The 27830-nt window shown below is 34.4% G+C and overlaps 2 protein-coding genes across 2 annotated transcripts; one reads left to right on the top strand and one right to left on the bottom strand.

Moving 5' to 3' along the window:
• Positions 1–629: 629 nt before the first annotated feature.
• Positions 630–13621, top strand: mei-P26 (E3 ubiquitin-protein ligase meiotic P26). Its single transcript, XM_089703975.1, has 9 exons — positions 630–888; positions 2944–3120; positions 3511–3655; positions 3734–5129; positions 5241–5521; positions 5601–5789; positions 5975–6143; positions 6623–6855; positions 7148–13621. Exons 2-9 carry the CDS (start codon positions 3008–3010, stop codon positions 7250–7252), a joined length of 2631 nt encoding a protein of 876 aa, XP_089560101.1. The 5' UTR covers positions 630–888; positions 2944–3007; the 3' UTR covers positions 7253–13621.
• A 125-nt stretch (positions 13622–13746) lies between these two features.
• LOC149482233 (N-acetylglucosamine-6-phosphate deacetylase) lies at positions 13747–16479 on the bottom strand. Its single transcript, XM_089703976.1, has 6 exons — positions 16086–16479; positions 15735–16009; positions 14957–15175; positions 14583–14718; positions 14193–14369; positions 13747–13985 (listed from the first exon to the last, which is right to left on the bottom strand). Exons 1-6 carry the CDS (start codon positions 16288–16290, stop codon positions 13804–13806), a joined length of 1194 nt encoding a protein of 397 aa, XP_089560102.1. The 5' UTR covers positions 16291–16479; the 3' UTR covers positions 13747–13803.
• Positions 16480–27830: the final 11351 nt, after the last annotated feature.

Here is a 27830-nt window from a genome sequence, read left to right as displayed (position 1 = left end):
AGCTGTCTGTCTGTTGAGCTTTAAATGGGCTTTAATATAGTTTGTGGACGATGGTCACGGCTCGGAGCTCGGCTCGCGGTGCGTGAAGAAAACGCTAGGCATTCGAATTACCAAGTGAAAGAATGTAAAAGTTTTTGATATTTATTGTAATATTGTTTTAAAAACCCAACACAATATTGTAATTTTATAAAAATGTTTGTCTAAAAACTGCGTATTCTATTCACAGAAAGACTTCTAACGAAATAAAGAACAGATGATATTATTTTGTTAAGGCATAATTATTGATAACTAGTGGTCCGCCCCGGCTTCGCCCGTGTCCTTCTCCTGGCTCTAAACTACAGGCCAATTTTCAGCTAAATCGGTTCAGCCGTTCTTGAGGTATAAGTGGAGTAACTAACACGACTTTCTTTTATATATTATATAGATTATTGATATTTTAGGGTAGTTAATGTTAATTCATATTTCTATAATTCATCTGCCACATATTTCTTATATTATCTCCCACAATACAATCAGTAAATCGTGATTAAATCGGTGCATTAATAATTATTATTTAATTTTAAAAAGTATTGCTAGTCTATGAAAATATGAAAATTGAAAATTTCTAAGTGGTAACCCTTGACTAGAGCACTTAGCGCAACGAACTACGAAGTGAACGAATAAAATCAATACTATGCAGTAATGTATTCATTGGTCTTTTTAAAATGAGAACGTGACAAAACTTTAGTTTTAATTCATCGAAGATACATACTATTTTAATTAAAGTCTGTTGAAGCTTGATGCTCATTTTTTATTTATTTACATAGTGATGAATATTTTCATAGTTACGGCGTGGTAGAACATTCTGCGTTGATCGTCTATTTTAAAGCAAAATATTAACTGTTGAAGGTTAGTAATTATTTAATATAATTTAAGCTTTATATTCGTCATATCCATTTATTTTAATAACTATTTTTTCAAATATTTTACTTTCGCCATTGTCTGCAGTATGCATGCTGCATTGCGTTTTTGGTAGATGTCCCTAGTTTAAATTTAAACCATTATTAAAGGTTCCCAATCTTTTTTGTGTGCTTCATTAGTTATCGACTATTGTTCGGTTTTGTAAAAAATACTTTTTTTATGAAAATTTTTGCCTAGAAATGTATTTTTACATTTCCAACATACATGTACCTATAGGTACATAATAGCTTGAAGGGAAGATCCCTTTTAGTGTCGCTAATATAATAATTTCTTATCGGTAGTATTTTAAAAATAATTCCTAATGATATGTTTTAGTATATTTCAATTAATATAAAACATTTTTTATACTAGTTAAACATGTTATACATGGACATGTGTGCATTGATATTCTCTTGACTTGAGAATCATGGTTCTTAAGTTTGTATAGGTAATATTTTTTTAGGTTTCATTAAGCTTTCTTTATTCTATTAAACTACTTATTATATAATACCTATTTATACAAGGAATAAAATATTGATATTAATTTAAACTATGTTTTATACCTAATTTGACCATTTATAAAGGTGACAACACCTTAACTAAACAATTAGTTAATAAATTTCAATCTATGTTAAAACAAATAACTTACTGATTTATCAGTATTAACATAATATGAATTTACATTTAAAGATGTCAACATGATTTCTTGCCTGTAGGTACAACAATCATTTCAGTTTAGTTAAGGCAAAGCTAAAGGTATAGCGCCTGGCAAACTTCTTGGCAAAAAAGTAGCATGGTGGGGGAAGTTTGCGCATCAAGTATTAGTACATTTTTATATGCGCAAGCTTCCCCCACTATGTTAAAAAGTGGCCAAGTTACGTGCCGACAACTATATTCAATTCAATTTCCACTACTGTATAATTTAACTACATATTTTAAACTAGTCCTATTCATATATAGTTACTGTAATTAAACTAGAAGAGATTTAAGCTTTATTGATAGCTTTTAAATTAATATTATATAATCTAGCCTTGAAACCAGGATCTTGATCAACTTTAAGATTTGAGCTTATTTAAAATAATAAAGATGTTACAATAAACAACTTTTAATTCTTTGAAATCATCCAAGACATATAATCCAACATCTATAGTCACCAAATATTCTGATGCTTCTGATGATTTTTTGTTGTTGTAATTCACTGCAGCATTTAGTTTATGATCAATAGATTATGTTTAGCATTTAAACAATAACATTATTGTTCAAGTACAATAAATGTTGGGTATTTGTGATTGTAAGATCAAAATTCAATAGCTGTTTGTTTGTTTTTTAGTTCATAAGCCCAGTTATTATTTATAATCTGATTTAATTCTAATAAGAATAAATAAATAGTGTTTATAATATCTATATAAATTTTTTCTCTTTACCAAGTTATTTGTGTTAAAATGTATAGGAATTTGAGGTATAATGAAAAAAAAAAAAATGTTCTGAACTTGTGAAAATAACACAGAATATTGTATGGCAAGTAATAGGTTTATCTCTTATTTGGAAAACAATATTATTTGCTTTTTTCATAACTCTTGACAATTGATTTTTCATTTAAAATTATGTAAGTATACATGCTCTGTCTTACATACTTATGCTATTTCAATTTTCAATCAATGCCATTGAAATTCTAAAGAACAAAAAAAAAATCATAGATGTGAATAAACAATTATCCTCTCTTTCTTTTGTATAATATCTTTATTAGGAACTAAACATAATTTTGTCTCTTGACTTTAGATATAGTGTGTTGTCTCTCTATTTCAATGTTATATTTAATGGCAAGATATGTATTAGGTTGAATGAAAATTTAGGTGAAAAAAATCTAAGTGAGTTAGGGATTACTAAGTGATCCTACTATTTAAGTAATTTATAAGTAATAGTAAGTTCTAGTGGGATGTTTAAAACAATTAATCTGCTTTGTTTTCTACATACATTTTAAACATTTATGCATTTTTGTTGCAGATACTTGTTGTTTGAAGTGAAAAAAAAAATATACATTATATACAAGGGTTATTTGTAAGTTAAAATGGAGGAGATTAATGGGGATCTATACGGGGATGGTCTTGTTAGCTTGGGGGATGAAGGTTCTTTAGAATCTACTGATAGTGGCAAGCAAGAACAAAATTGCAAAATTTGCGAGTGAGTAAAAGATGTACATTTCTTTATATTTTTTATTTATTTATAAATACAATTAATTATTTGTATGTCCTCTCAGTATGAGGTACCTGAAGTGTTATATGCACGTGTTGTTTAATCCTTTTATTGAAGTGAAGTAGAATTTAATACAACATTTTAGTTTAATACTGAGTAAATAAAATAAAAATTTGGATTTAAGTTCAAATTTGTTATTATCAAGCTAATAAAGGATAACTCTTCAGGTACCTTATGCTTAGTTTTTAAAAGATCTTTATTATTATCAACTGTTGGTAAGTCAACATCACCCTTTTTGTATTATTAGGGGCAATGATTGTCTATGCATTAAGCAGTAAATGTTAGTGCTAAGAAAATATAATTTTAATATTTTTGTAGCAATAAGTTGTGCAGTCCTCGAGTATTATCATGTCTTCATGTATTCTGTGAAGCATGCATAGACAAATTGATGGTTAATGAAGCTGGGGATTCCCTTAAGTATGATCTAGCAGTTGAATGCCCTCTGTGCAAGCAAGAAACAAAGGTATTTATTATTTACTAATTTAAAAATAAAACTTCTGTTATTAATGAAGTTTTTATGTATATTGTTTTTTTTTACTAGATACCTGCTGGAGGAGCTGCATCCCTACCATCTGATTATGTAATCACTAATATCCTGGATGTTTCGTCTATGGATCAGTCTGTGGTTTGTACTTGCTGCAAAAGTAAGGAACCTGCTGTAGCTCGATGCACAGATTGCTCTCATTTCTTGTGCTCCAATTGCAATTCAGCTCACGAGTTCATGAGGTGTTTTGAAAATCATCGCGTAGTACCTTTCGATGCACTAAGATCATCTAAGGAAAAGTCGGCCGTGCATAAGCCGATATTCTGTAGTCGCCACGTAGGAGAAAGCCTCAAGTTTTATTGTTGCGAATGTGAAGTTGGCGCTTGTACTGAATGCCTCACTGTCGACCATAAGGTGGGTGAACATCGTTGTGAACGTATAGTGGATGCCGAACCCAATCTTCGTGCTGAATTACGTAACTTTATCGTCGAAGGAAATGCGCGTGCCGTTACTGCTGGAAGTGCTTCAGCCAGACTCGATGATGCTTTGGGTGACTTACAACGCCAACGTGATGAGGCAGAGAATGTCATTAATGAAGCATTTCATGCTTATAAAGCAGCATTAGAAAGACGACGCGAAAAAGCTCTCGAAGAACTGGAGCGTTTACACAAGGAGCGAGAATTGAAAGTAATGGATTTGTTCGACCGCGTTGACAAAACAGTGCAGCGCATTGATTGTGCTTGCAAGTTCGCGGCGCGACTGCTACGACGTGGTGATGGAACAGAGATAGTGATGCTTAAGAAAACCGTCGCATCGCAATTTGCACGTCTTTTGGAAGGAGCTCCTGAATTTGATGTTGATTACTCTTTAGAATTTGTCACAAAGATGGAAAAATTCGATGCCGTAACTGATGAAACATTTGGAACTTTTCGCACTGAAGCAACCAAAGCCGAGGAGAGAAAACGTCTCAGTGAATCGTCCGCTATTGTATCCGTGGCGTCTAATGCTCACTCGCCTGCTGTGTCTGTAACTAATGCTCCAGTGTTTGACGATTTTCCACTGGGTAATGTTCGTCGTGTAACAGGAGTTTCCGGAGTTGGAATGGTAGGAGTACCCGGAGTGGGCGGCGTTCCAACAATGGGTGTTCCTGGCGTTGGCTCCGTGCCTGGTGTGGGGCCAGTTGCGAATACCGGCGTCCTGCCTGGAGTAGTCAATGTCAATAATGTACCTGGTGTTGGAGCTGTCACTGGCGTTGGAGGCGTTCCTGCTTTGCCATCAATGGTTGAATATAACTTGCAACAATTAGCAAGCATTGCCGAAAAAGACGTTGCACCGCCCACCCATGCGTCTCCAGCTCCATCGTTTACTCTGGCGGAGTTGCTTGCCGGGGATTTGAACTCGCCTCAAGCATATAATAATTTGCAAGCACTTGCTAAACTTGGACTGAATACAGGTTAGCATTATTTTACAGCCTGAAAATCTATTAATCTGCAATACACATCTATGCTGTAAAGATCTTTTTTATTAAAAAAGAGTAGAGCATAATTTTATTTTTATTTTTCAGAAGTGAATGGCTATGGAGGAGTTGGTGCAGTCAGCAGTATTAGCTCTGTTGGGCCTCGTGGTGTATCTCCCGGTAGGCCGCTGTTAACAGCCGCTGAAGAAGCAGCTTTAGTTGCTCCGCCAGCACCCCTCGTGCGCGCTACCAAAGCAACACCAATGCATATTCGATTTAAATTTGGCCAGCTTGGTGGAGGAAAGGGGCAGTTTAACTCCCCTCATGGATTCTGCCTAGGAAACGACGAAGATATCATTGTTGCTGATACAAATAACCACCGCATTACAGTAGGTTTTTTAGCCTTCCTTTTTTTAATTCTGCGTGCGTTTGGCGTGAAAATTTTGCTACAATATGTAATATTTTCAGGTGTTTGATAAGTCTGGAAATCATAAGTTCAACTTCGGAGTTCCCGGCAAAGAAGAGGGTCAGCTGTGGTATCCTCGCAAAGTAGCCGTTGTCCGCGCCACAGGAAAGTTCGTTGTTTGCGACCGTGGCAATGAACGATCCCGAATGCAAATCTTCACCAAAAATGGACACTTCTTGAAAAAAATTGCTGTATGTTATTTTTTTTATATATGTAGTACTTTTAAAAAAGTAACATTTTAATAATTGCTTTATAAATAAGGCAATACAGCAAATACTTTTCCCGACTTTATCTAATGTTTGTGATAAAAATTAATAATTTTGATTTTATTATTTACAGCAAGCTGTACAGGTACCTAATGTTATAAATTTTGTAGGTTCGCTTCATTGATATTGTGGCCGGTCTGGCTGTGACAGCCGAGGGCCTTATAGTTGCCGTGGACAGTGTCACACCGACCGTGTTTATCCTATCGGAAGAAGGCGACCTTATGAGCTGGTTTGATTGCAGTGAGTGTATGAGGGAACCATCCGATATTGCTATTAGTGGTGAGTATTGAAGATAATGGTTATGTAATGTGATGCTGTTGCTAAAACATTAGTTTATACAGATTGTAATCAAGGAATCTAAAGAGTTCAGGTATTCAAAACATAATGATGATTTATAGTTATAAAGTTCTTATAAAGATACCAAAAATGATTTGTTATTATATTGCTGATAATTTTCTGTTTCTGCTTTACTCACTAATTTTTTGGATGGTTAATATACATTATACATAATGTCTTTTATTTTTAGTCATCACATTCATTTTGTATGTAATTGCAGTTTTTTTTTTTATGTAGTTAAACCTTCCTCTTGAATCACTCTATCTGTTAAAAAAAACCGTATCAAAATCCGTTGCGAAGTTTCAAAGATTTAAGCATACAAAGGGACATAGGGACAGAGAAAGCGACTTTGTTTTATACTATGTAGTGATTTGATTGGCTTCAATATTTGATTGGAACTCGTTTCCCCACCACTGTTTCAGGCAAGGAGTTCTACGTGTGCGACTTCAAGGGGCACTGCGTGGTCGTGTTCGACGACGAGGGCCGGTTCCTGCGGCGCATCGGCTGCGAGAACGTGACCAACTTCCCGAACGGCATCGACGTGTCGGACGCGGGCGACGTGCTCATCGGCGACTCGCACGGGAACAAGTTCCACGTGGCCGTGTTCTCGCGCGACGGCGTGCTGGTGTCCGAGTTCGAGTGCCCTTATGTCAAGGTGGGTGCCTAAAAATTATTTACTGGGTACTTTTCACCGGGTAGGCTGTACATATACTTCTGAACTATCCAAATAATTTGTCTATCACATTCATCTATTCATTCATTCGATATTCATATTATTCATTCGATTTTGATATTACAGATAATCTTTAGACCCGGAGAATGAACATAGGCTACCTTTTATTGTGAAATATGTACCATGGGCGAAGCCGGGGCTGACCGCTAGTTTTATATAAATAGATATTATTAAATCAATGTATTTAACTTGAAATATGAATGTGTCTCGGCAGGTATCTCGCTGCTGCGGTTTGAAGATAACATCTGAAGGTTATATTGTCACTCTGGCTAAGAATAATCATCATGTTCTAGTCCTCAACACCCTTTATATTGTCTGAGGAACTACTCGATGGCTGTAAGTCTGCATACTACAAGATCTCACATTTATTCCCTATATTTTATATTTTAATTGCTGATTTTACAAAGCTTAACATTTTTGCTTAACAGTATTTGACTACTTATTTGTTGTTTTTTATTATGTTGAATTCACGTTAGTCTCATTATGTCCATTCGCAGTGTATACCACAGTGATCCTGGCTATCCTATTAATCTCGGTTACTGTCACCTTATTTTGTGGAATTTAGAATTGTTAAGTAATTGAATCGGTGTCACTGCTATTGGATAATTTTATTATTAATCCCAAAGTACTGAAACATTGCGTATTTTTTTTGGTTAATATCTTTTTTTTATCGTTGCATTTAGTTATAGTAACAGAAAATCCAAAGTTTAGGCTAATATCATTTTTATTTACACATCCAGTCGATATTTATACAAACGCTTCAATATTGAGGGAATTCATACTTGGTGGAGTTTGTGTAGTGCGTTAGTGTTCGACAGTGATAATTATTCTCGAAAGATGCAACGAATTTTATTAATTATCAAAATTGAATTTTCATAAATATAAATTGTTTTGCTATAAATCCTGTCGAGTATGAGTTTCGTTAATACTTTCAAACATTTCTAGCGGCTGACTGGATTTATTATAATTTTATTTCTAAATTAGCAGCTGGTATGGTTCCTAGTTCGAGTGAAGTTAATAATTACATGTCAATTAGGGGTCTGCGTGGGGGTGTCGCCTCATTCAGACGAAACTTGTAATGTTATCGAAACTTACTTGCATTCATTGTAGACTATTTCACTGACAACAAGTATTTTTATTGCCGTATTTACTATTTCGAGCAATAATTATTCAAGTATTGTCATGTGTTTAACGCACAATTGAGTTTATTGTTAAAAATATTTTTAGTCTTTTGACCAAAGGAGGCGACACTAAAATAACGTGCCATCTAGTTTAGGTTAATCGCTTATACAATATTATATATTGTCCGTTAAAATATATTTACCTTTTACAGAAATTCTTGTGTCTATACAAAATGTTTTTCCATGTACTCTTGTTTTGAGAGCCTATATTCAAGATTTTTCATGGTTTAGGCTATTAAGCAAACATAATATAAAATTTGGTTAATATTTAACGTTTGGAAGTTAAAAGTGTAAATGAAAAACCACTGTAAATATTAAACTTGAAATTATATATGTATACATTATATAACGAGTGGTATACAATTAGGAAGAAAAACGTTTATGTGGCATCTTCATGTGTAACTTATATGAATATTCGACATTTGTTATTCCCTTTTACATAGGCATTAGTAACTTTTTCAAATAATATGTCACAAACTTGATTAGCAGGTTTGAAGGCTGCTTGTAATACCTACTATAATATCGATTAATGTTGAACAAATACTAGGCTAATGATATCGAAGTTCGAAGACACGTTTACATATATTCATGAATGTGCCATCATAAACCAATTTTATTTCTACAAAATATCTTCAAAATTACTGTTCGCCAAAGTATATATTTTTATAGCGATCCACGTTTAAAATTTTTGAAAATAATTGTTCATTAAACTAGACAGTAGATGATTGTCTATATAACTTAACTTAACAATTTTAATGTCACCAGTGAAACTACTTAAATATTACGGTATATTTGGTAAAATATTGATTAGTGAAATAATGGTTTTCTCAACGCAATTCGTCATCACTAGTCTTCCAAACAGTTTGAGGCATAAGTATTAAATTTTTTGTATTTACAAATTTATTTCTCGCAAAGTTGCATGTGCGCAAAATATTTTATGGAACATTACAATTTATGGAGATATGCGGAGATTCCATTGTTTCATGATCAGTATTTTTTCATTCTTCAAAATTTATGAGTACTTATACAGACCACCTATAATTGAGTGTGATATTTTGTTTATATATTATTTTATACAATGCTCTCTAGCTCCCCTAATATAAAATTAGAATTGCAAAGACAAAGAACCTCATGGTATTTGAATAGGCTTCAAATGTTTAAGTTCCTGAATTCCTTAATATAAGGTGATTGATAATGAAACTATATACATCATTATTATATTTGCATTAACCAAATCTTTCGCCGATGAAGGAATATTGCTGAGCCATATTATCATTCAATATACACGTTATTATCGTAGCAATTCACTTCTATAATAGTATATCGTAATCTAATGTATGTACTTAATTAGTAATATTTGTTTATTTGTTGTGTATTGGAGCAGTTTAAGAAAATTCAATACATTAGAAACATTTAATGTGATATAAGCAATAATAGAGAGAAATAATGTACCAACAGACGAAAAATATTGAAAAACTGCTGCGCATACAAATTGGCTGCGACCTCCGGGTTGTTGGGAATCGCGAGCTTTGTCGGTCAGATCCAGTGATAAGTTGAATTTTGACGTTGAGTCTTGAATCCTTTATTTATTAGTGAGTAACTTTTGGGTTTATTTTTCTTATTGTTTTTAAGTTATTTGTTTCAGGATTTTTTGTCCCGATAGTATTAGGGAATTTTATTTTCTTTATTATTTTAATTAAGTAAATAAATGGGTCTGCAAAACCCTGCGGATTAAAATGTGTGATTAATACTCTTATTTTTTTCATTTTACTGTATTTTTTTAATTAGAAGTCCCGGGCCTATCTTTGAATAGTATTTATGGCCAGTGCGTTAGGCCTTTAGAGTTACGAATTTTTACTGCCAAATTATTTTCTTACGATATTTGTGCATGCACATAGTAATTATTTTATTGTATAAATATTTGTAAAAATTAGTTACTAATTGTTGCCAATTTTTTTTGTTTTATTAATATTCAGGGTTTTAATATTATTATAATGTTCAATACTTTTATTTGTTGTCCATTGATCAAAATTATTGTGTGTTAGTGACATATAATTAACAGAAAATACAACAAAATAGGGAGCCCCAAAGGGAGCGTTTGACGCTAATAATAATAATATTGCTTAGGGTTGCATAAAATTATTAAAAAGTGGTGTGATAAGTTTTGGATAATTTTACAAATTATACTATTTTATGTGTGAATTTCAATATTTATAAATTTGAAGTTAAATATTGTCCTTTTTCCAATTACTATCGCATCGGCTTCTACGTTTATTGGGCCGTATGTTCGGAAGTATTATCATTTTTATAATTATTATCTTAATTTTAATTTTATGTAAACTTGTTGTCAATGTTTCCTTTTGTTCTTGCCATGTATCTTATGTAGGTGTCGAAGTAGAGGTTTTTTGTAGGGATTAGTACTTTTCAATTATTGAAGTATACAAAGAACGGTTTGAGATGTTTGTCAGTGGTGGTGTCGTTTAGAAATTATTAGCGAGGCAGGGTAGCGGATATTCGCTGCATCTCTTTGGCTGTACATTCTTGCTGTAACGAGTAAGCACTAAGTCATGGGGTAATGGCAGGTCAAATGGTATCTATTGTCCATTGACGTTACACGATAATAATTGTATCATTAGAGTACATTACAGTAGCCTTTCTTGGAAATCTTAAAAGTTACCTATATACACTTAAAGCAATTTTTGGTAAATATATTTCTCTTGAATCTATATTCCCTTATGTATCCAGCAATAAATTCAGTAGATGTAGTAAAGACGTTGTATGGCATTAAGGTTGTATGGTTTGCGACGCTGGAACCGGCCGCTTCTATTCAGAACGTGTTGCCGCGCGTCCGCGTCGCGCATCTGTACAAGGTTAGTGCTACACAATGTGGTATTGGTAGGGTTCGCAGCGCACAAGGTGAGCTCTCATGTTACCCTCCCTATTGGAGGTGGGCGTATTGCCTATTTTGTGGCACCAAGCACAGCTCGAGTTTTCGGTGGAGTGTGGGACGTGACTTGTTACCGAAATCACTTTAGGACCGTGCTAATAGACCGTGAGTAGGGTTCGGCCAGCTTCGTTACAAGACGTGCGTTCAGGTTAGGACACAGACAGCTGATCACCTGCTTGACTATCGGGTACAGTGATCGTATATGTTTGCCGCATACGTCCCCGAAGGGGCCATATTGTTAACGATTTCAATTGTCATAGAAACGATTTTATTGTGTCATTAGAAATAGTAGATTAACGTTAATTGTTCGCGCATTTAGACTTGTTCAATGTTCACCCACCTTACCACCGCCATATTAGTTTGGTCTCTCCACTGTTCAAAAACCAAAATAAATAAGGTTGTGAGCTCTATTCCCTTTGGAATTATAAGCCACAGAGTGCTTGTGCAATAAATATCACAGTTTGGATCTAGGCTTTTAAATTATTATAGATTATATACATTGTTGAGCTGATTATAAAAATTTAATATATTATTATACCTTTTAATATTGTTAAAGAATTCTAATTGCATTCCACATAGAGTGAACGAATTTGAGATGACCATTTTCAATCTACATTATACAAGTTATTTTTTTTACAATTGTAGGATTATTAGCAGTTGCCAATGTTTTTTCCTTTAGTCAGTAAAAGTACAAATATTTTAATATACAATTCTTGGTATTTACGTATTGTAGTGACTTATTTTTGAATTTGATTGTTTAACTATAAGCATAATTTTTCACATAAGCGGCCATTTAGATATTCTTGAAAATTGTTCAGTAAAATAAAACATATCATAACGAATCTGTTTCTCACATTACGATTTTTGTTAAAAGCAAAAACGCTCTGCTTTTGATTCTAACAACTATGTAATAGACTATAGTACTTTACTAATAACACCAAACATTTTGCTTCATATTTCGTAATGTGAGAATGTTCTCATTTTACTAGAATTATCATCTGTATTGTTCTTAATTTTACGGTATAATGGCTTTGTTTTTTTTTTTTTCAATTAGTTATAAGTATATTATAAGTTACAATTTTAAGTTTCTTGTCATTTTTATGTTTATAACACTGAAATTTTAGTAATTTGTTTGTATGAATGGTGCATGTTCCAAATGCATATTTTATTTTTGATCCAAAGATTTCTTTTTAATGCTTATTAATTTAATCTTATTTATAAAATGACATTTGTGGAGTGTGCATTGGCATTTGATATTAGGATTACATAATATTTCCGTAGAGTTGGTGCAACCGAGCAAATGTCTACTATATTCTCATAAGAATATATTGCTCAATAATTTTATTCTGTTTAAAAGTATTTTAAACTTAGGTGTTAGTCCACGTGGAATGTATGTATCGAAGTGGACCGGTATTAACACGAAAAGCATATATCTAACCGACAATACCCTCCGTAAAGATTTGAAAACATTATAACGTTAAAATTCTATTGTTAGATGTAGTTGTTTGCCTTCGTGGCAGCTTGCGCGGAGCAAGTTGCGGGGCCCAGCAGCATCGGCACACGGATATCAGGCTCTGAAATCATTATTCTAACTGCTCCTCTACTAACTTGTGTTTTTCTATATTTTAATAATCGATTAATTTCACATTTTATTCACAGACTGCTAAAAGCACATATCTTTTACATAGAGCGACTAACATGTTACGAATAATGGCAGTTTAAATAATGTCTTCAGCGTACCTTGTGCGGTGGTGTTGACTGAACAAATTAGAAGGTTTTGCCCCACAGTCAACGAAAAATATTGTTATATATTACATACAGAATTTTCTGCAGCATTGTGCCTAGATCTTAGAAGATAATGGTATTGAGGTAGAGATAATCTCAAATATTTTGGCTCTTTGAATATTCCATGATATTATTTTGTTTTTCATTAAATAGTATTTACATTATTATACATTCATACACTTAGTAATATTGTATACATGAATATACATTGCGTAGTTTGTAAATTATTTTGTTGTAAAAGCAAGACGTGCAAATAGTTTGTCGGGTTCAAGTCGTAAATACTGGCAGGAATTGATCGATTTAAATATTAGAGCAATCGAATAGGATGTACTGCGTTGACACTGGGGCCTCGCTCGCTGCGTGCGCGTCTTGCTTTCGCGAGGTGTCTCTCCGCCGATGTTACTTGAGAATTTGATGTTGTTGAACTCGTTTCTTTTTATAGCGAGTGCAAATTTTCACGTGACTCTTGCGGTTTTTATTAATTATTAAGTTTATTATTCGTGAACTGTGGCCAGGATAACAACAGCACAGAGCAGTGTAATTCAGAGCCTGCCTAAAATATATTTTTGTCATGATTTTATTTAGGTATATACATGTTATTATTCACATATTACAGTTTTCTCAATATTAGCTTGTATTTTAATTAAGAAATAATCATATTTAACATTGCCAGGTGATCAGCAACCTGCACTTTAATATTTTTGGAAACTATTGAACTTAAATTGTACTGACTTTATAAATATATTTACTTCAATAAAGATTTTCCATGCCACTACGATGAGGGTTTTATTTTCAAATTACCTATTCCTATTATGCTTACATTAGGCATTAACTTAAATATATTAAAGAAATTCGAAATAAAACATTTTTTTGTATAAAATGTATAATAAAAATGTAAAATAAATGATGCACTTGGTGCTATATTCTTATATCACAAAATGGTAACAATATAATAAATTATGAAGCTTTATAAACGCATTCACCAGCAATCCAAGTAGACATAACTTGCAATGTCTTGGAATGTAAAAATACGAAATCGGCATCATAGCCGAAATTCAGTTTTCCCTTTCTATCATCTATTCCCAATGCTTTTGCGGGGTGTAAGGACGCAGCTTCTAAGGCGTATTCGAGAGAGCAGTCTGTAGAAAAATAATATCATTATTTTCATTCATTTCATATAATTATACTTAAGACAGGGATGATACAAATATTAAATTAGACAAAAAAATTTAGTCTCATGGCGTTTATTTTAAGGACATATAGATCATCTACTTTCTGTTGTATAGCAAACAAAATTATATAGATCCAAGAGAAAAGAAATGTCTGCCTATCAATAATCAACTTACCAGTAGCTTTTTTAAAGGTTTTGACACACTGGTCCAATGCCATAGTGCTGCCACATAAGGTCTTTGTTCCAGCTACATAAGCCCAACCATTTTCTACACTAACAGTTTGAGGGCCAATTCGGAAGGTTCCATTTGGTAATCCTTGGGCTGCAACTGCGTCGCTCACTAGTACTAATCCTTTAATGTAACAACATAAGTATTGTGAGTGGATAAAGTGCAGATGATATTTAAAAAAATAGTTTTATGGCATATTTTAGGAACAGAAAGTTACTTTACTATAATTTTAACTTATCAATGTAGACTTTTCTACAAAAAACATTGGGTAATAACAATTATTAAGTAAATTCTTGTGAAATTGATTTTGAATTGTATGATATGGTTAAGTTTTACCTTCAGGATTGGTTCTACAGGCAATTCTTAGTGCTGCTGGGTGAGTATGGATGCCATCAGATATTATTCCATAATATACCTGCTTTTCTGTGGATGATGCTAGCAGACCAACTAGTCCGGGGTCACGATGATGGAACTGTAAGTAGTTAGTAAATAAAGAAAATTGAGTTAAATACTGTTTAAATTAACGAACAGTATGTTTCTTAAGCACCAGCATGCCAGTTCAGTTTATTGAGCAATATGGCTAGATACCATTCAGGCTATTAATTAAACGGCGCCATTAATTGGCTAGGCTCTTCATTAAATAACTGGTTCCGATAGTTGGAAGCATTCAAGCAAAACTGATTTATAAAAGGTAGGCATTCTTTACTTACTGGCAACATAGCATTAAATAAATGTGTGATTAAGTTTGCTCCATGCTTCACCCCCTCTTCACTTTGAGCAAGGCTTGCTTCTGTGTGACCGAGGGCTACTTTTATACCCATTTCAGTTAAACTTTTTATGGCCTTCAAAGCTCCAGGCAGTTCTGGAGCAATGGTTACTATAACAACATTGTCTAATGTACCATAAACATCGAGGATTGAATCAATACCCTGCAAAAGGTGAAATTTATTAGTAAACAGTGCTTCTTGTAAATTAAATAATTATTCAGAGGAATGTTTTAAATACAATTAAGAATGTAATCTAAATTATTTATATTTGAAAAATGCATTATATTTTATTTTGGCCATTTAATAAAGGGGTTGCAATGTGTGTCATAAATAAGTATTTTAATAAACAAGATAACAATACATTAATTATCTATAAGTTTGGTTTCACATAAACTAGGTCAATGATAAGTGCTATCTATATGTTGATTGTTTGTATTTATATTATTTCTGAAGTTGAGAGTTTCTGAATAAAATGCTAAAAATAACACTAAAACTAAAGAAAAATATGTTTTTCAAATAATATTGTGTGTTATTTTAAAGTCATAACTTTCTACCAGATTTTCACTAATAAATATATTTTTGTAGCTTTCTGTTAGTGGAAGAATTAAAAGAATATGTTGGTAGTTAGTTATAAAAAAAAAGCTTTAATATGTATAGTAACAAACCCATCATCAAGTACTTGAGAAAGTAAACAAAATGTAATAAGTAAACAAGGAAATACCTTTTCTGGATTTCTAATAAGCTCTGGTGAGTGTGCACCTTTTTTTGCTAAACTTATGAAAGGGCCTTCAAGATGTACACCTAGAACAGTTGCACCATTTTTGCTTCCTTGAGTTTTCTGTATTTTTGGTAAAATTTTTGAATATTTTTCCTTTTCAGATGTCACCATAGTGGGGCAAAATGATGTTACTCCATGGCTTAATAATTCTTTTGCCACTTTATTAACTCCTTCTTTTACACTTTCGGAATCGTAGGAAAAGTCTACTCCCCATCCACCTAAAAACAAAATATACAATAAATAAAAATATAATAACTAAACAAAGTTCTAGTTATTTAAATTGACCGAACTTACCATTAATTTGAATATCAATAAATCCTGGAGCAATAAGCAAGTTATCACAGTCAATAGTTTCGTCGGCGTCTACCTGTTCCACATAAAAAACTTCCTCTGGGCTTACAATTTTTCCTCCTCGAATAAGTAGGTCCTCTTTAATTATTTGACTTTCACGAAGAATGTAACAGTTGTGGAGCCTTGTAAGTCCAGTTTTTGCCTTCATTTTTTAAATTAGTACAAACACATAAAGTGCAAACGTCTTCGTTGTGCTACTTCTAACTAGTTACAGATTGGTCATTGAACTGAAATCTCAATGCTCTTTAACCAATAAACTGATAAAAATATTTAAAAAACAAAAGCAAATAACACAATTACAACAGCTGACGTCTGGAGTCTGATATTGAATAGTGATGACTGATGAGTTGATGACAATTGACACTTCATATCAGTGTTGCCAGATGATGATCCAGCATTCTCCCCAAATCTCACCCGAAAGCTCCCTAAAATGTGAGTATTTTGAGAAAAAACCCCCAGTGCTTAGAAAAATATTTATTGATTTAAATACAATCAATTAACATTTATAATAATTCAACAATTGCTTCCATGACTGAATTAGCATCTCCACTTGCGTCTTCAGCATTTCCGTACATTTTCTCGGAGTTAAATCTCTTGAGCATATTTGAAGTCGGATTAAAATTAACACATCCTTCCTCCATTAATTAATATCATATTCCCCAAATGGATCCGGCCGCGCGTGTTAATGGCTTATATATTCTGTTTCTCAATAATTTGTCTTTAATAATCGCAACTTGCTCGAACTCGAAGAAGGCTCTTCCCACAACCGCGTTAGAAAAAGCACGAAAAAGGCAACGAAAAATTGGTAATGTAAAATACAAAAAAGAGAAAAAGAATTTCCGATGTAAATATTAATAATTTAAGTGATGAAATAATCTTCGAACAAGCGCCTTTCACGCAAGACACGGGTTTGAATGCGCTATCCCACTAGACGCTAGGTATGGGGAATGGGGATGTTGATGTGCTTAAACAGGGTGTAATCGTTAAGTGTGCACAGGCGATTATTCCGTAACTATAACAGATATCAGAAAACTTTAAACTGATATTGAAAGTACTATATCTAATAAAATAACAATAATAACTTTTTAAAAATAAAACGAGAAATATCTAAATATATTACATGAAACGCTCCCATACATTTAGTATGAAATATGACTATTCCAAACATTTAATATGAAAGGTTTTGCTTTTTTATTTGATTTTGTGCTTAATTACTTCGCAAATTTTAATGAAAGTTCATTTAGAGACTGTAAATAGAGCTCGATGTGGAATACAATGGTTTTCCAAATCGAGGATGTCATCTCGAACATTTGCTTTGAATACAAAATGTATGGGAAATAAAATGTACGGGAGCGTTTCATGTAACATTTTTAGATATTTCTCGTTTTATTTCTAACAAGTTATTATTGTCCTTTTACTCATTAGGTATAGTACTTTCAATATCAGTTTAAAGATTTTTGATATCTGTAATAGTTATGGAATAATCGCCTGTGCACACTTAACGATTACATCCTGTATATAAGTATGTTACCAGAAATGTATGAAATCAAGGAATTGTATACAAATTACAAATCCTAGGAAATGTGTACAATTCCGATACCATTTAGAAAATGTATAAAATATGTATTGTTTAATAAACTATTTAATGCATCTAGATATCCTAGGAAATGTATATAATCTTCCAATTCCAATATCGTACATATTAGGAAATATTGTGGGTATAAAGTAACTAAATGATTTGTCGTGTGTGTGTTTGTGAATGTGAAATGACCAGTCAAAATTTGGCCGCAACACTCAACCTTAAATATTCAACATCTTTAACAGCCGGCAACCCTTATTTGCGGCCGGATTTAATTAGGCAACCATATATGATAATAAATAGAAAAAAACTAGCTTTAATTTGATAGGGTCAATGTACCACTAGCTGACCAAGCGCCAATACATGACCGAAATTCAAATAAACGCGCCAATTAAGAAAATACGGCAGCCCCAGATGATAGTTTATTGTTTTTTCTATAAAGCAACATCATCTATAAAATAAAAACAAACCTTGCTGCCATTGGTCAGAAATATTGACATTTTTTCAACACGAAGATGTTTTAAGTAGGTGCCCCGTAAGTAATCACATTTTTTACTAAGAGTTTTTTATCGGGAGTTGATTGGGAAATCTTAATTTATCTTGAATGCAATCGATTACTCTTTATATGTCTTGTTATAGGCATAATGTTGAACCATTCTGTTATAGACTTTCGGCTTCATTTTTGGCATGAACAGTTTTTCATGATTTTTAGCGGCCTGGTTATCTTTTGGAGCAACGAAAACAATTTTTCGCCTATTGTTGACCAGTATGGTCAGCTCTTGGTTCTTTATATTTTGCTAAGAAATACTTGCTTTGGTTTGTGCTTATACCTAATTTAACAAACCATAATATAAGCCGTAGTTAAGTCATAGCTTTATGTTGCATATTTCCAAAAGCTGACCACCGTAAGATTTTTATACCGAACTTAGTTGGTCAGGTTTCGGGGCCGAGAATATTATTAACCTTGAGTTGTCCACTTGATTTCCGTGACCAAGTGGTTTGATTTCATCAACCTATCTTTATTTATTAAATAATATATTTATTTATTAAACAAAACTAATGTTCGAAGAAGGACATTTTGTCCATTTTGAAAATGGTCAACTTTTAGAGTAATGATGGTCAGATATTGGTGATCAGTGGTCAAGTAATGGTGTTTTTAGCAGAAATAACTTTCAGAGTAGTTTTCATAAAACCTTTGAAGGTTATCAAATTGATATTAAGAACAATAGTTACAGTGAGTATTCAATTATCTGTGTCCCAAAAATAACATTGAACGTAAAACAAATAACCCGTTTTTTATATATAGCTAAAGATAAAACCGCTTAAATGGTCAACTAGTGGTACATCCACCCTATATGATTCATAAAATATGTGCGTTATGAACGTAAAAATGAATCGAAATCATACCTGTTTGCACCAGGCTGCCAAGATGTTGCGGCCAGGTGAAAAGCGGCAACCGTGATTTTTTAGAATTTTTATATCATTAATTGACGTGATGTAGACTACATTTTATTCAAAAAACAAGTGAACGAATTTTTTTCCCAAAAACCGATTAGAAAAATTTTAATTAAACATGCTTGCGGCCACATTTTGACTGGCAACCTAGTCGATATAATATTATATTCTCCTAATCCATACTAATATTATAAATGCGAAAGTAACTCTGTCTGTCTGTCTGTTAATCAATCACGCCTTAACTACTGAACCAATTTGCATTAAATTTCGTATAGAGATATTTTGATACTCGAGAAAGGACATAGGATAGGTTTTATCCCGGAAATCCCACGGGAACGGGAACTATGCGGGTTTTTCTTTGACTGCGCGGGCGATGCCGCGGGTGGAAAGCTACTTATAAATATACATAAAAATTCGGTTTTCAGCAAAAAACCGATGAACGCACTGATCCTGCAGGCGGATCTCGTACTAATAGCTTCTATCGCGATTCGCGGGCCTTGAGCGCGGGGACCGAATCCAAAAATTGCGTAACGAAAAACCTCACGCTCCCCACTCCGACGGGCGCGGAGGTGTGGCTTGAAGGCATAGCATGCAATAGCTTTACCGCGGCAGTCCCCGAGTGTCTTTTTACACGCTTTATATTAGCTTCACCTGTATGTTTGTATGTTTGTAACCGACTTCTTTGGGCGCGATTTTGACCCACTTTAAACGGTTAGATTTCGTTCAAACTTTGTAGATTTATTGAGGACCGATGACAATACACTAATTTGATAAAATTTTCTATTTTTTAGTTCGGTTTTCTATAAAAAGCGTGTTTTTTAGTTTTTTTAAACTATTATTATTATTTATAATAGCACTTATTGAGATAATCGGCTAATACTTAGTCTTACCGTAAAATAATAATAATATTATCATTATCTTTCCATAATACACGGGTACCACCAGAAGGAAGATACCCGGTCCTTTGGGAGGCTTACGTTGGGACACAGGTCCAACACGCAGAGGCCCTTTAGAGAATTTAATGTGTTGTGGGACACCAGCCGCAGCCTGCCCATGACTGCACTATAGAGATACAGCCCTGGGCAGTCCGCGGCCAATGTAGGACTATTGCAGAAAAATGGAAATGAACAAAACTGGGTTATGGAAGGGGGTGTTAGATGGACTGGTATATTGGTTCTATGGGGACTATGGACGTCTGCCTTTTCAATATTAAAAATTGAAAATAATGGCAGACGGTGACTCGCCAGTTCGGTCGATGGGCTCCCAAAAAGGTTACCGAGAATGGCAACAAGGGGGCAACATCAGCTGAACGGCTAGGGGTGTAGAGAGGTGCGGCACCGGTTTCACCATCGCGGGCCCGCAGGCCCGGAGCGGGTTTCCCCGCTATTACGCCGACACGGCGGCTCCACTCTGGACGGCCAACAAAGGCAAGCCAGAGGTGGGGGATCCTAAACCTCGTCATTGTTCACTCCGAACTGCCACTGGGACAGTCCAGAGGTGAGGACAGGGACCTCCCACGGGAGCGCTCGGTTCCCGCGGGGTCGCTTATCCCCGACACCTCGCCACAAGGTGCCCTGCGGGGTGACTGACTGCACGGTTGGGATATCTATTGTAGATATGCCAACCGGGGCCGGGGGTGATGGGGTCGTCACATCCCTACGCCTTCATTATCTTAATACTTAATTAAAATTTCTTAAATCAACTTATATTCAATCAAATCAAATTTTCATTTGGTAAGTAATCAGTCTCCTCGTCCCGCCTGTCCCCGTGTACATGTCGCAGTCGGATTGTATAATCCGCCGTATTACAAACGGCCGGCACTTTGTAATGTGCCGAAATACGTCTTTTTCCAAAATTCTACAAAAAGACGGCCGTGAGCCTATGGAGCCACACTTCGTGTGGCTCCTATTTCTGTGTAGTTTTAAAAAATACAAACCTAACCTTACCCACCCCCTTATCCAAACCATAAATTTCATAAATCGTTACAACATAATAAAAAGTAGGTTTGTTCCGAGCCCTCGGTGCGCGAGTCCGACTCGCACTTGGCAGGTTTTATTTTTAAAGAACGCGTGGATTTATCAGACTGTTTTTTTAAAGCTGTGAAAATAATCTTAGCCGTAAAGCGGTAAAGTTTTACAGCCGTTTATGCTGCAAATTTTCGCAAATTTCGTCCTTCGCAACGGATTAAAAATAGGTTTATACGGAACTTTAGGTGTGAATGACTCCGATTCGCACTTGGCCAGTTTTTTTTTTATTTTGTACAGTATAAGAATTTTTTCTATTTTATCGAGTACGATTTTATAAGAACAAGATCGGCGTGAAATTTAGGCCCATTGAGATTTGTAGTCCGATTTATTTAAGTTTGTCTATATTTAGATAGAAATACGAAATATTGTCGAGAGGGACATTTCTGACGCCGTTCATAATTCTTTGAAGTCAATGACTAGGTACCTACTCCATAACGCAATAGCCCCCGCGACTCTCCAGACAAACTCACTGAATTATTATTTACTTACTGTAGTGTTTGAGTAAAGTATAGGTACTATATCCCCGGATGTCTCGGGTTCGCGGGTAGTGGGGAGCACAGTCACGCAGCAGCATCAGGCGTGAGCGGACGTGTGTTTACCCTAGTTACTGGCGACGTAACGAGCCATTCCCATCCATTGCGTATACGAGTGTGAACACGTATCTACATTTGGCGACGAGGATAAAGGTCAGACCTATAATTTTAAATAATTATTCTTAGAATTTATAAAAAAAGGGAGGTAGATTACTAATGTTATTACGTTACGTTTTCCTTTTGTTCAAGTCGTAAGCGATAATCATGATTTAGGCTTTGAGTTTGACACATAGGATGCTTACCTACTTACGTACGCGACGTCAAGGCACTAAACTTAACGTAACACTAACCTGACGCCGCGCTAATATTATGTCAAACGTGTTGTACCAGTATATTTTATATGGTTGTAATGCGCAGTAACTACTGTATACCGCTAAACAGATTACCAAGCGTGAAGCGCCAGCGCTGGGTGTACCTACTCAGACGCTTGACGTCTAACGTTATAATTTTCATAAAATTTATATTAGCTTCAGATGAAATATTTGCTTTTTTAATGTATTTGAGTACATAATTATTGTAAAACGGATATTATTAGTTAGGAAAAAACCTAGCGTGTACAAAATTATTGTATTATGATAATTCTTACTTATATACTCATGACACAAACAATGATATTCTGCTAAATGATTTTTCTTTATAACATGATCTTAATAGCTTCACCTACTTGTATTAAGTTAGTCCTTCAGACTAGATTTTAACCCATTTTGAACGGGCAGATTTGGTTCAGTATTTGCATACTTATCAGGGATCGGTGGTAAATGGTAATGCAATAGTTCTTAAGTTAATGGTTTGCGAGTTTTTAGGCTACGCTTTGGTGTATAGGGCTTTGCTTAGCGAGGCACTAGTCAATCGGTATGACATGAGCAGAGCGTGACACTAAAGCTACGCGGTGCTAAGTACGTGCACTGTCTGCGAAAGTTATTACATATATTATGTAGTTACCCACATGAGGATAAATAAGCCAAACAAAGCGGCCAATGATTTTGTATCATAAATTTTGTAGATTGTATTAAATATTATGATTTAATTATGTAATTGCTGAGCTCTGTTTTATAATAGTAAATAATATACAGTACATTTATAGGGCTGTAACTACTTATTATAAATAATAATTATATTTTATAATATAGTCGGTATCAGAACAATTAATAAATATGACATGATCATTTTGTTTCGAAATAGAAGACTTTATGTGCCACCATAAAGAAAAAAATGCAATTCTTAATAATCAAATAAAATTAAAAAGAAGAAATAGCAATAGCGGCAAAAAGGATTACCGCAAAGCAGCAACCATTAATTGAATTATTCTAATAAATATTACGTATATTATGACACTGTATGATAGACATAATTTATATTTGTTTATATTATAATATGTTGTCGTAAAAAGTAAATGAAGACATAACTTATTCCTCTTCTACGTATTAGCTGTTCAAATATACATACTTAATTCATATAATATCCGCCTACTGTACCTTAACCTCTTTTGCTGTTATTTATTGTCTTTCTGTCAACTTCATCTGTGTGTACAATAAAGTATTTTTATTATTTATTATTATTACACTCTTTACGCGTGCACACTGCACAGTACCCGCTGTACACATTTGTATGGCCATAAAACTATTTAGAGTATTAAGTCGGAAGTTTTATCTAGGTACCTACTACAACTTATACTTACTGGATACAAAATCTATTAACTGTACTGTAGTATCTTATAGCGAATTGTGTACCGACTAAATGAAATAAAATTATGTAAGTAGTAGGTATCCAAAAGAAAGATAATATAACTTTATAATTGATCTACGCTTGATCTACGTATTTCGCTTAAAATTAAGTATGCAATTGTAAATATTAATTTTATATTCGATCAATATATACATACTGGCTGACCCGACAGAAGTTGTCTTAATTATGAATATGAACGGTCAAACGCGTAGTCTTCTAATTATTAAATAGCGCCATCTATTGAATACTTACTCAATCCAGTCAATAGATGCCGCCATATTATGTAAGAATCGATTGGAGCTAACAGATACACAGAGAACTGACTGTCAAATAATAAAAAAAAAATATATATTTTTGCGACTATAAACTGAAATGTAACCTATTCATCTTCAAGTTAGACGAGACTGCACACTGGGTGCAAATCAAATTTATATATACAAGGCTCAAGGGTGACTGTGTGTCTGTCAAGTGATCTATCGGCGCGCAGCCCAAACCACTGGACGTATCGGGCTGAAATTTGGCATGCAGGTGGATGTTAGGACGTAGGCGTCCGCTGAGAAAGGATTTCCCGAAAGTCTTGCGGGAGCGGGGAAAGACGGTTATGCACGTACGGGGTCGTGGGCGGAAGCTAGTTTAAAATAAAAATAATGAATAAAATTATTGGTTTATGCAAGATATATAGGCAGTACGAGCCTTCATTAAATGTAAATCGTGCGTGATTGGTTGTATAGGCAGTACGAGCCTTCATTAAATGTAAATCGTGCGTGATTGGTTTATAGGCAGTACGAGCCTTCATTAAAAATGTAAATCGTGCGTGATTGGTTTATAGGCAGTACGAGCCTTCATTAAAAATGTAAATCGTGCGTGATTGGTTGTATAGGCAGTACGAGCCTTCATTAAATGTAAATCGTGCGTGATTGGTTGTATAGGCAGTACGAGCCTTCATTAAATGTAAATCGTGCGTGATTGGTTGTATAGGCAGTACGAGCCTTCATTAAAAATGTAAATCGTGCGTGATTGGTTTATAGGCAGTACGAGCCTTCATTAAAAATGTAAATCGTGCGTGATTGGTTGTATAGGCAGTACGAGCCTTCATTAAATGTAAATCGTGCGTGATTGGTTGTATAGGCAGTACGAGCCTTCGTTAAATGTAAATCGTGCGTGATTGGTTGTATAGGCAGTACGAGCCTTCATTAAATGTAAATCGTGCGTGATTGGTTGTATAGGCAGTACGAGCCTTCATTAAATGTAAATCGTGCGTGATTGGTGACATAGGCTGTACGAGCCTTCATAAATTGTAAATCGTGCGTTATTTGTTATATAGGCTATATGAACCTTCATGAATAGTAAATTGTACGTAATTGTTTATATAGACTGTATGAGCCTTCATAAATTGTAAATCCTGCGTAATTGGTTATGTAGGCTGTACGGGCCCTCCAAACCTTATGTAAAAGTAGTCTGAGCAGGACGGGCCGTTCGTCTTGAATTTGCGATAGCTGTATAGGCCTCATTTTAAAATGTAAACTATACGTATATTGTATGTTGTTTGTTAGCAGTAGGCAGTATGAGCCTTCATTATATTAATGTAAAGCATACAGACCATTTTTAAAGTGAAACTTTTATTACATCGTCTCAATCTTTTTGGTCTGTGTAGCGCATGCCGCGTGACGGTCGGCTACCGAGGTCGAGGTATAAAGCAAGTTTCACTTTTACCGTGGTTTCATAAAACCACACAACATTTCTTGTAATTTTAATGAGTACTTTTTGTGTGATATATTGATAAAACATTTGACTTAATAATTAATAAAATAATAAATAATAAATAAATAAATATTATAGGACATTATTACACATATCGACCTAGTCCCACAGTAAGCTCAAAGGCTTGTGTTGTGGGTACTAGGCGACGATAAATATAATATTATAAATACATATATAGATAATAACACCCAGACCCAAAAACAAATAATTGAGTTCATCACACAAATATTTGCCCTGACCGGGGATCGAACCCGGGACCGTCGGCTCAGTAGGCAGTTGCTTTTACCACTGCGCCAACCGCGTCGTCAATTAATGATGGTATATAGTTACTGTATTCACTTGTTTATGTTATTGTAATGATTTAAATGTTGCGTGCAGTTTTAATTGGGTTGTAATCTTAATACTGATTAATTTAGTAAGTTGATTTAAATGTTTGTGGATTATATCCTGTAACTGTGCCTTATATAAATAATAAATAAATACGTACCTACCGGTGTTATCACATAAAATCAAACCTGATTTTAGGTTGTCCCTATTGGACTAAAGAATGACTAACTTACTTTCCCTCCTGGTATACTCGACCTAGAAGATGACAATGCAACACTTGCTTTTTGTTGGAAAAGATGGAAAAGGTGTTCTTGGATTTTCTTGGACGCGCGAAAGGCGCCGAAAAAAATAGGGCCACTTTGTTATTGTTAGGTGGATCTGAGTTACAGGAGACTATTTACAGTCTACCTGAAATATATGTAACTGATTCTGAAGGAGTCGGTGTAGTTATTTGCCACAGCTATAGGAAAATAAGACGAGAAGCTACAGTGGGGAGTCTATGTTAGCACTGCCGCTGCTAGAACCAGCTCAGCTGCGTACAGTTCGGAACATGAGGCATCATTTCACGTATAAAGATACGACTAGATTGGATTATTAACTACTTTCATGACATATGGTTACTATGGCGCTTGGCAGCAGATATTGAAACTGTTCTTATATTGCACAAATGGCCCATACGCATTTATATAAATTGCGTGCGCGGGACTCACTAAGAGATACTGGCATCCTTACTGTAACTTCACAGTATATAATTAAATTTTAATAACGTTTTAAATGTACGCAATAATACTGCAATAATACGCAAGAGAAGGAGATAGACATTGTTATCACATAAGGAACAAAATAAAATTGACATGCTATTTTCCGGCTCTCTAATGGGTCAAGATATTGTACTCTTTTACAATAAAACTCCTGATAGAATTAAAGAGTTTAGTATTGGTAATTTTAAAACTTAAATATAAAACGTATTAGTTCAGTGAGCCTATTGCAGCATTAAGGAATATAATATGTATTATGGAGAATAAAAAGCCATGGAGGCTTGTCGCGTGGGATCCACGGGACAGTTCTTTGGCATCATCATTATGTTATATGTTAAATTAAATGTAATATTGTCATGATGTTAGAGGAATAGCTAAAGGGTTTCTTGCCGGTTCCATTCATGGATGATGCTTTCCGAATTGGTGGTAAAGCGTGAAACTATGTTGCGACGGTTCAAAGGAGCTTCTAGAAGAGGTCTTATTGAATGAGTAAATGTTGAGTTTGTGTTTTTATTTATCGAAAGGTATATGTTTCAACAAATAAAACAGGAAGAAGGAGAGGTATTCGAGAAGTTGTAGGAAAACTGTGGAACCAAGCTGGAAAGTTGAATATACAAACAAGCTCCGAAGAACAACCGATGAAATGAAATTCTTTTGGAAAACAAGGGCATTCTCTGGAAGACAGAAAATAAAGATAAAAAATAAAGATAAAATTTCCTCTCGGTTGTATAACGAACAAAAATTTGACAATTCCGATGTTAGAGACAGGGATTAAAAAACAATAGAAAATAACATACAGATAGAAAGAGGAGATTTTAAGGTCAATAACAAGTGATAAAGTATAATATGTAAAGGAGATGGAAAAGCGTAACAAACTGACAGCAAACTTTAAACCAACTCGAAACAGTGTAGAACGATTAGAAGGTGGATACGTACTTGTCAGAAACGTGGATACTAGCCAAAAGCATAGAAGTAATGTAACTTAATAAAAACAGAGGGAGAATGGAATGGAAGGGGTCCAGAAAGTTTAGGATACAGGTGGAGACAACGGTGATGTAAATGAAAGCGAAGAATACCGCTAATGAAATCTTACCGAACTAAATCAGTCTGATAGCTTTCTATAATGTATGTCTATAAAGTATGTTGTAAACGATTATATTTTAATAAAAGAAAAAAATAGAATAAGGAAGGGATGTAGTGTTTGAGTAAAGTATAGGTACTATATCCCCGGATGTCTCGGGTTCGCGGGTAGTGGGGAGCACAGTCACGCAGCAGCATCAGGCGTGAGCGGACGTGTGTTTACCCTAGTTACTGGCGACGTAACGAGCCATTCCCATCCATTGCGTATACGAGTGTGAACACGTATCTACACTTACTGCTAACTATTTTTACGCTCCTGTTTTTGTTTCCATACTTACTTTACAACAGCTACAAATAAAATAAGATAATGTGATATGAAACTT

Source organism: Colias philodice, chromosome 15, assembly GCF_061535455.1.
Source record: "Colias philodice isolate Cphi_HAF_F1 chromosome 15, ilColPhil1 Martin Lab GWU primary, whole genome shotgun sequence".
Lineage (NCBI taxonomy): Eukaryota > Metazoa > Arthropoda > Insecta > Lepidoptera > Pieridae > Colias > Colias philodice.
Note: the sequence above shows the minus strand (reverse complement) of the source record. Positions and strands in the feature narration are given on the sequence as shown.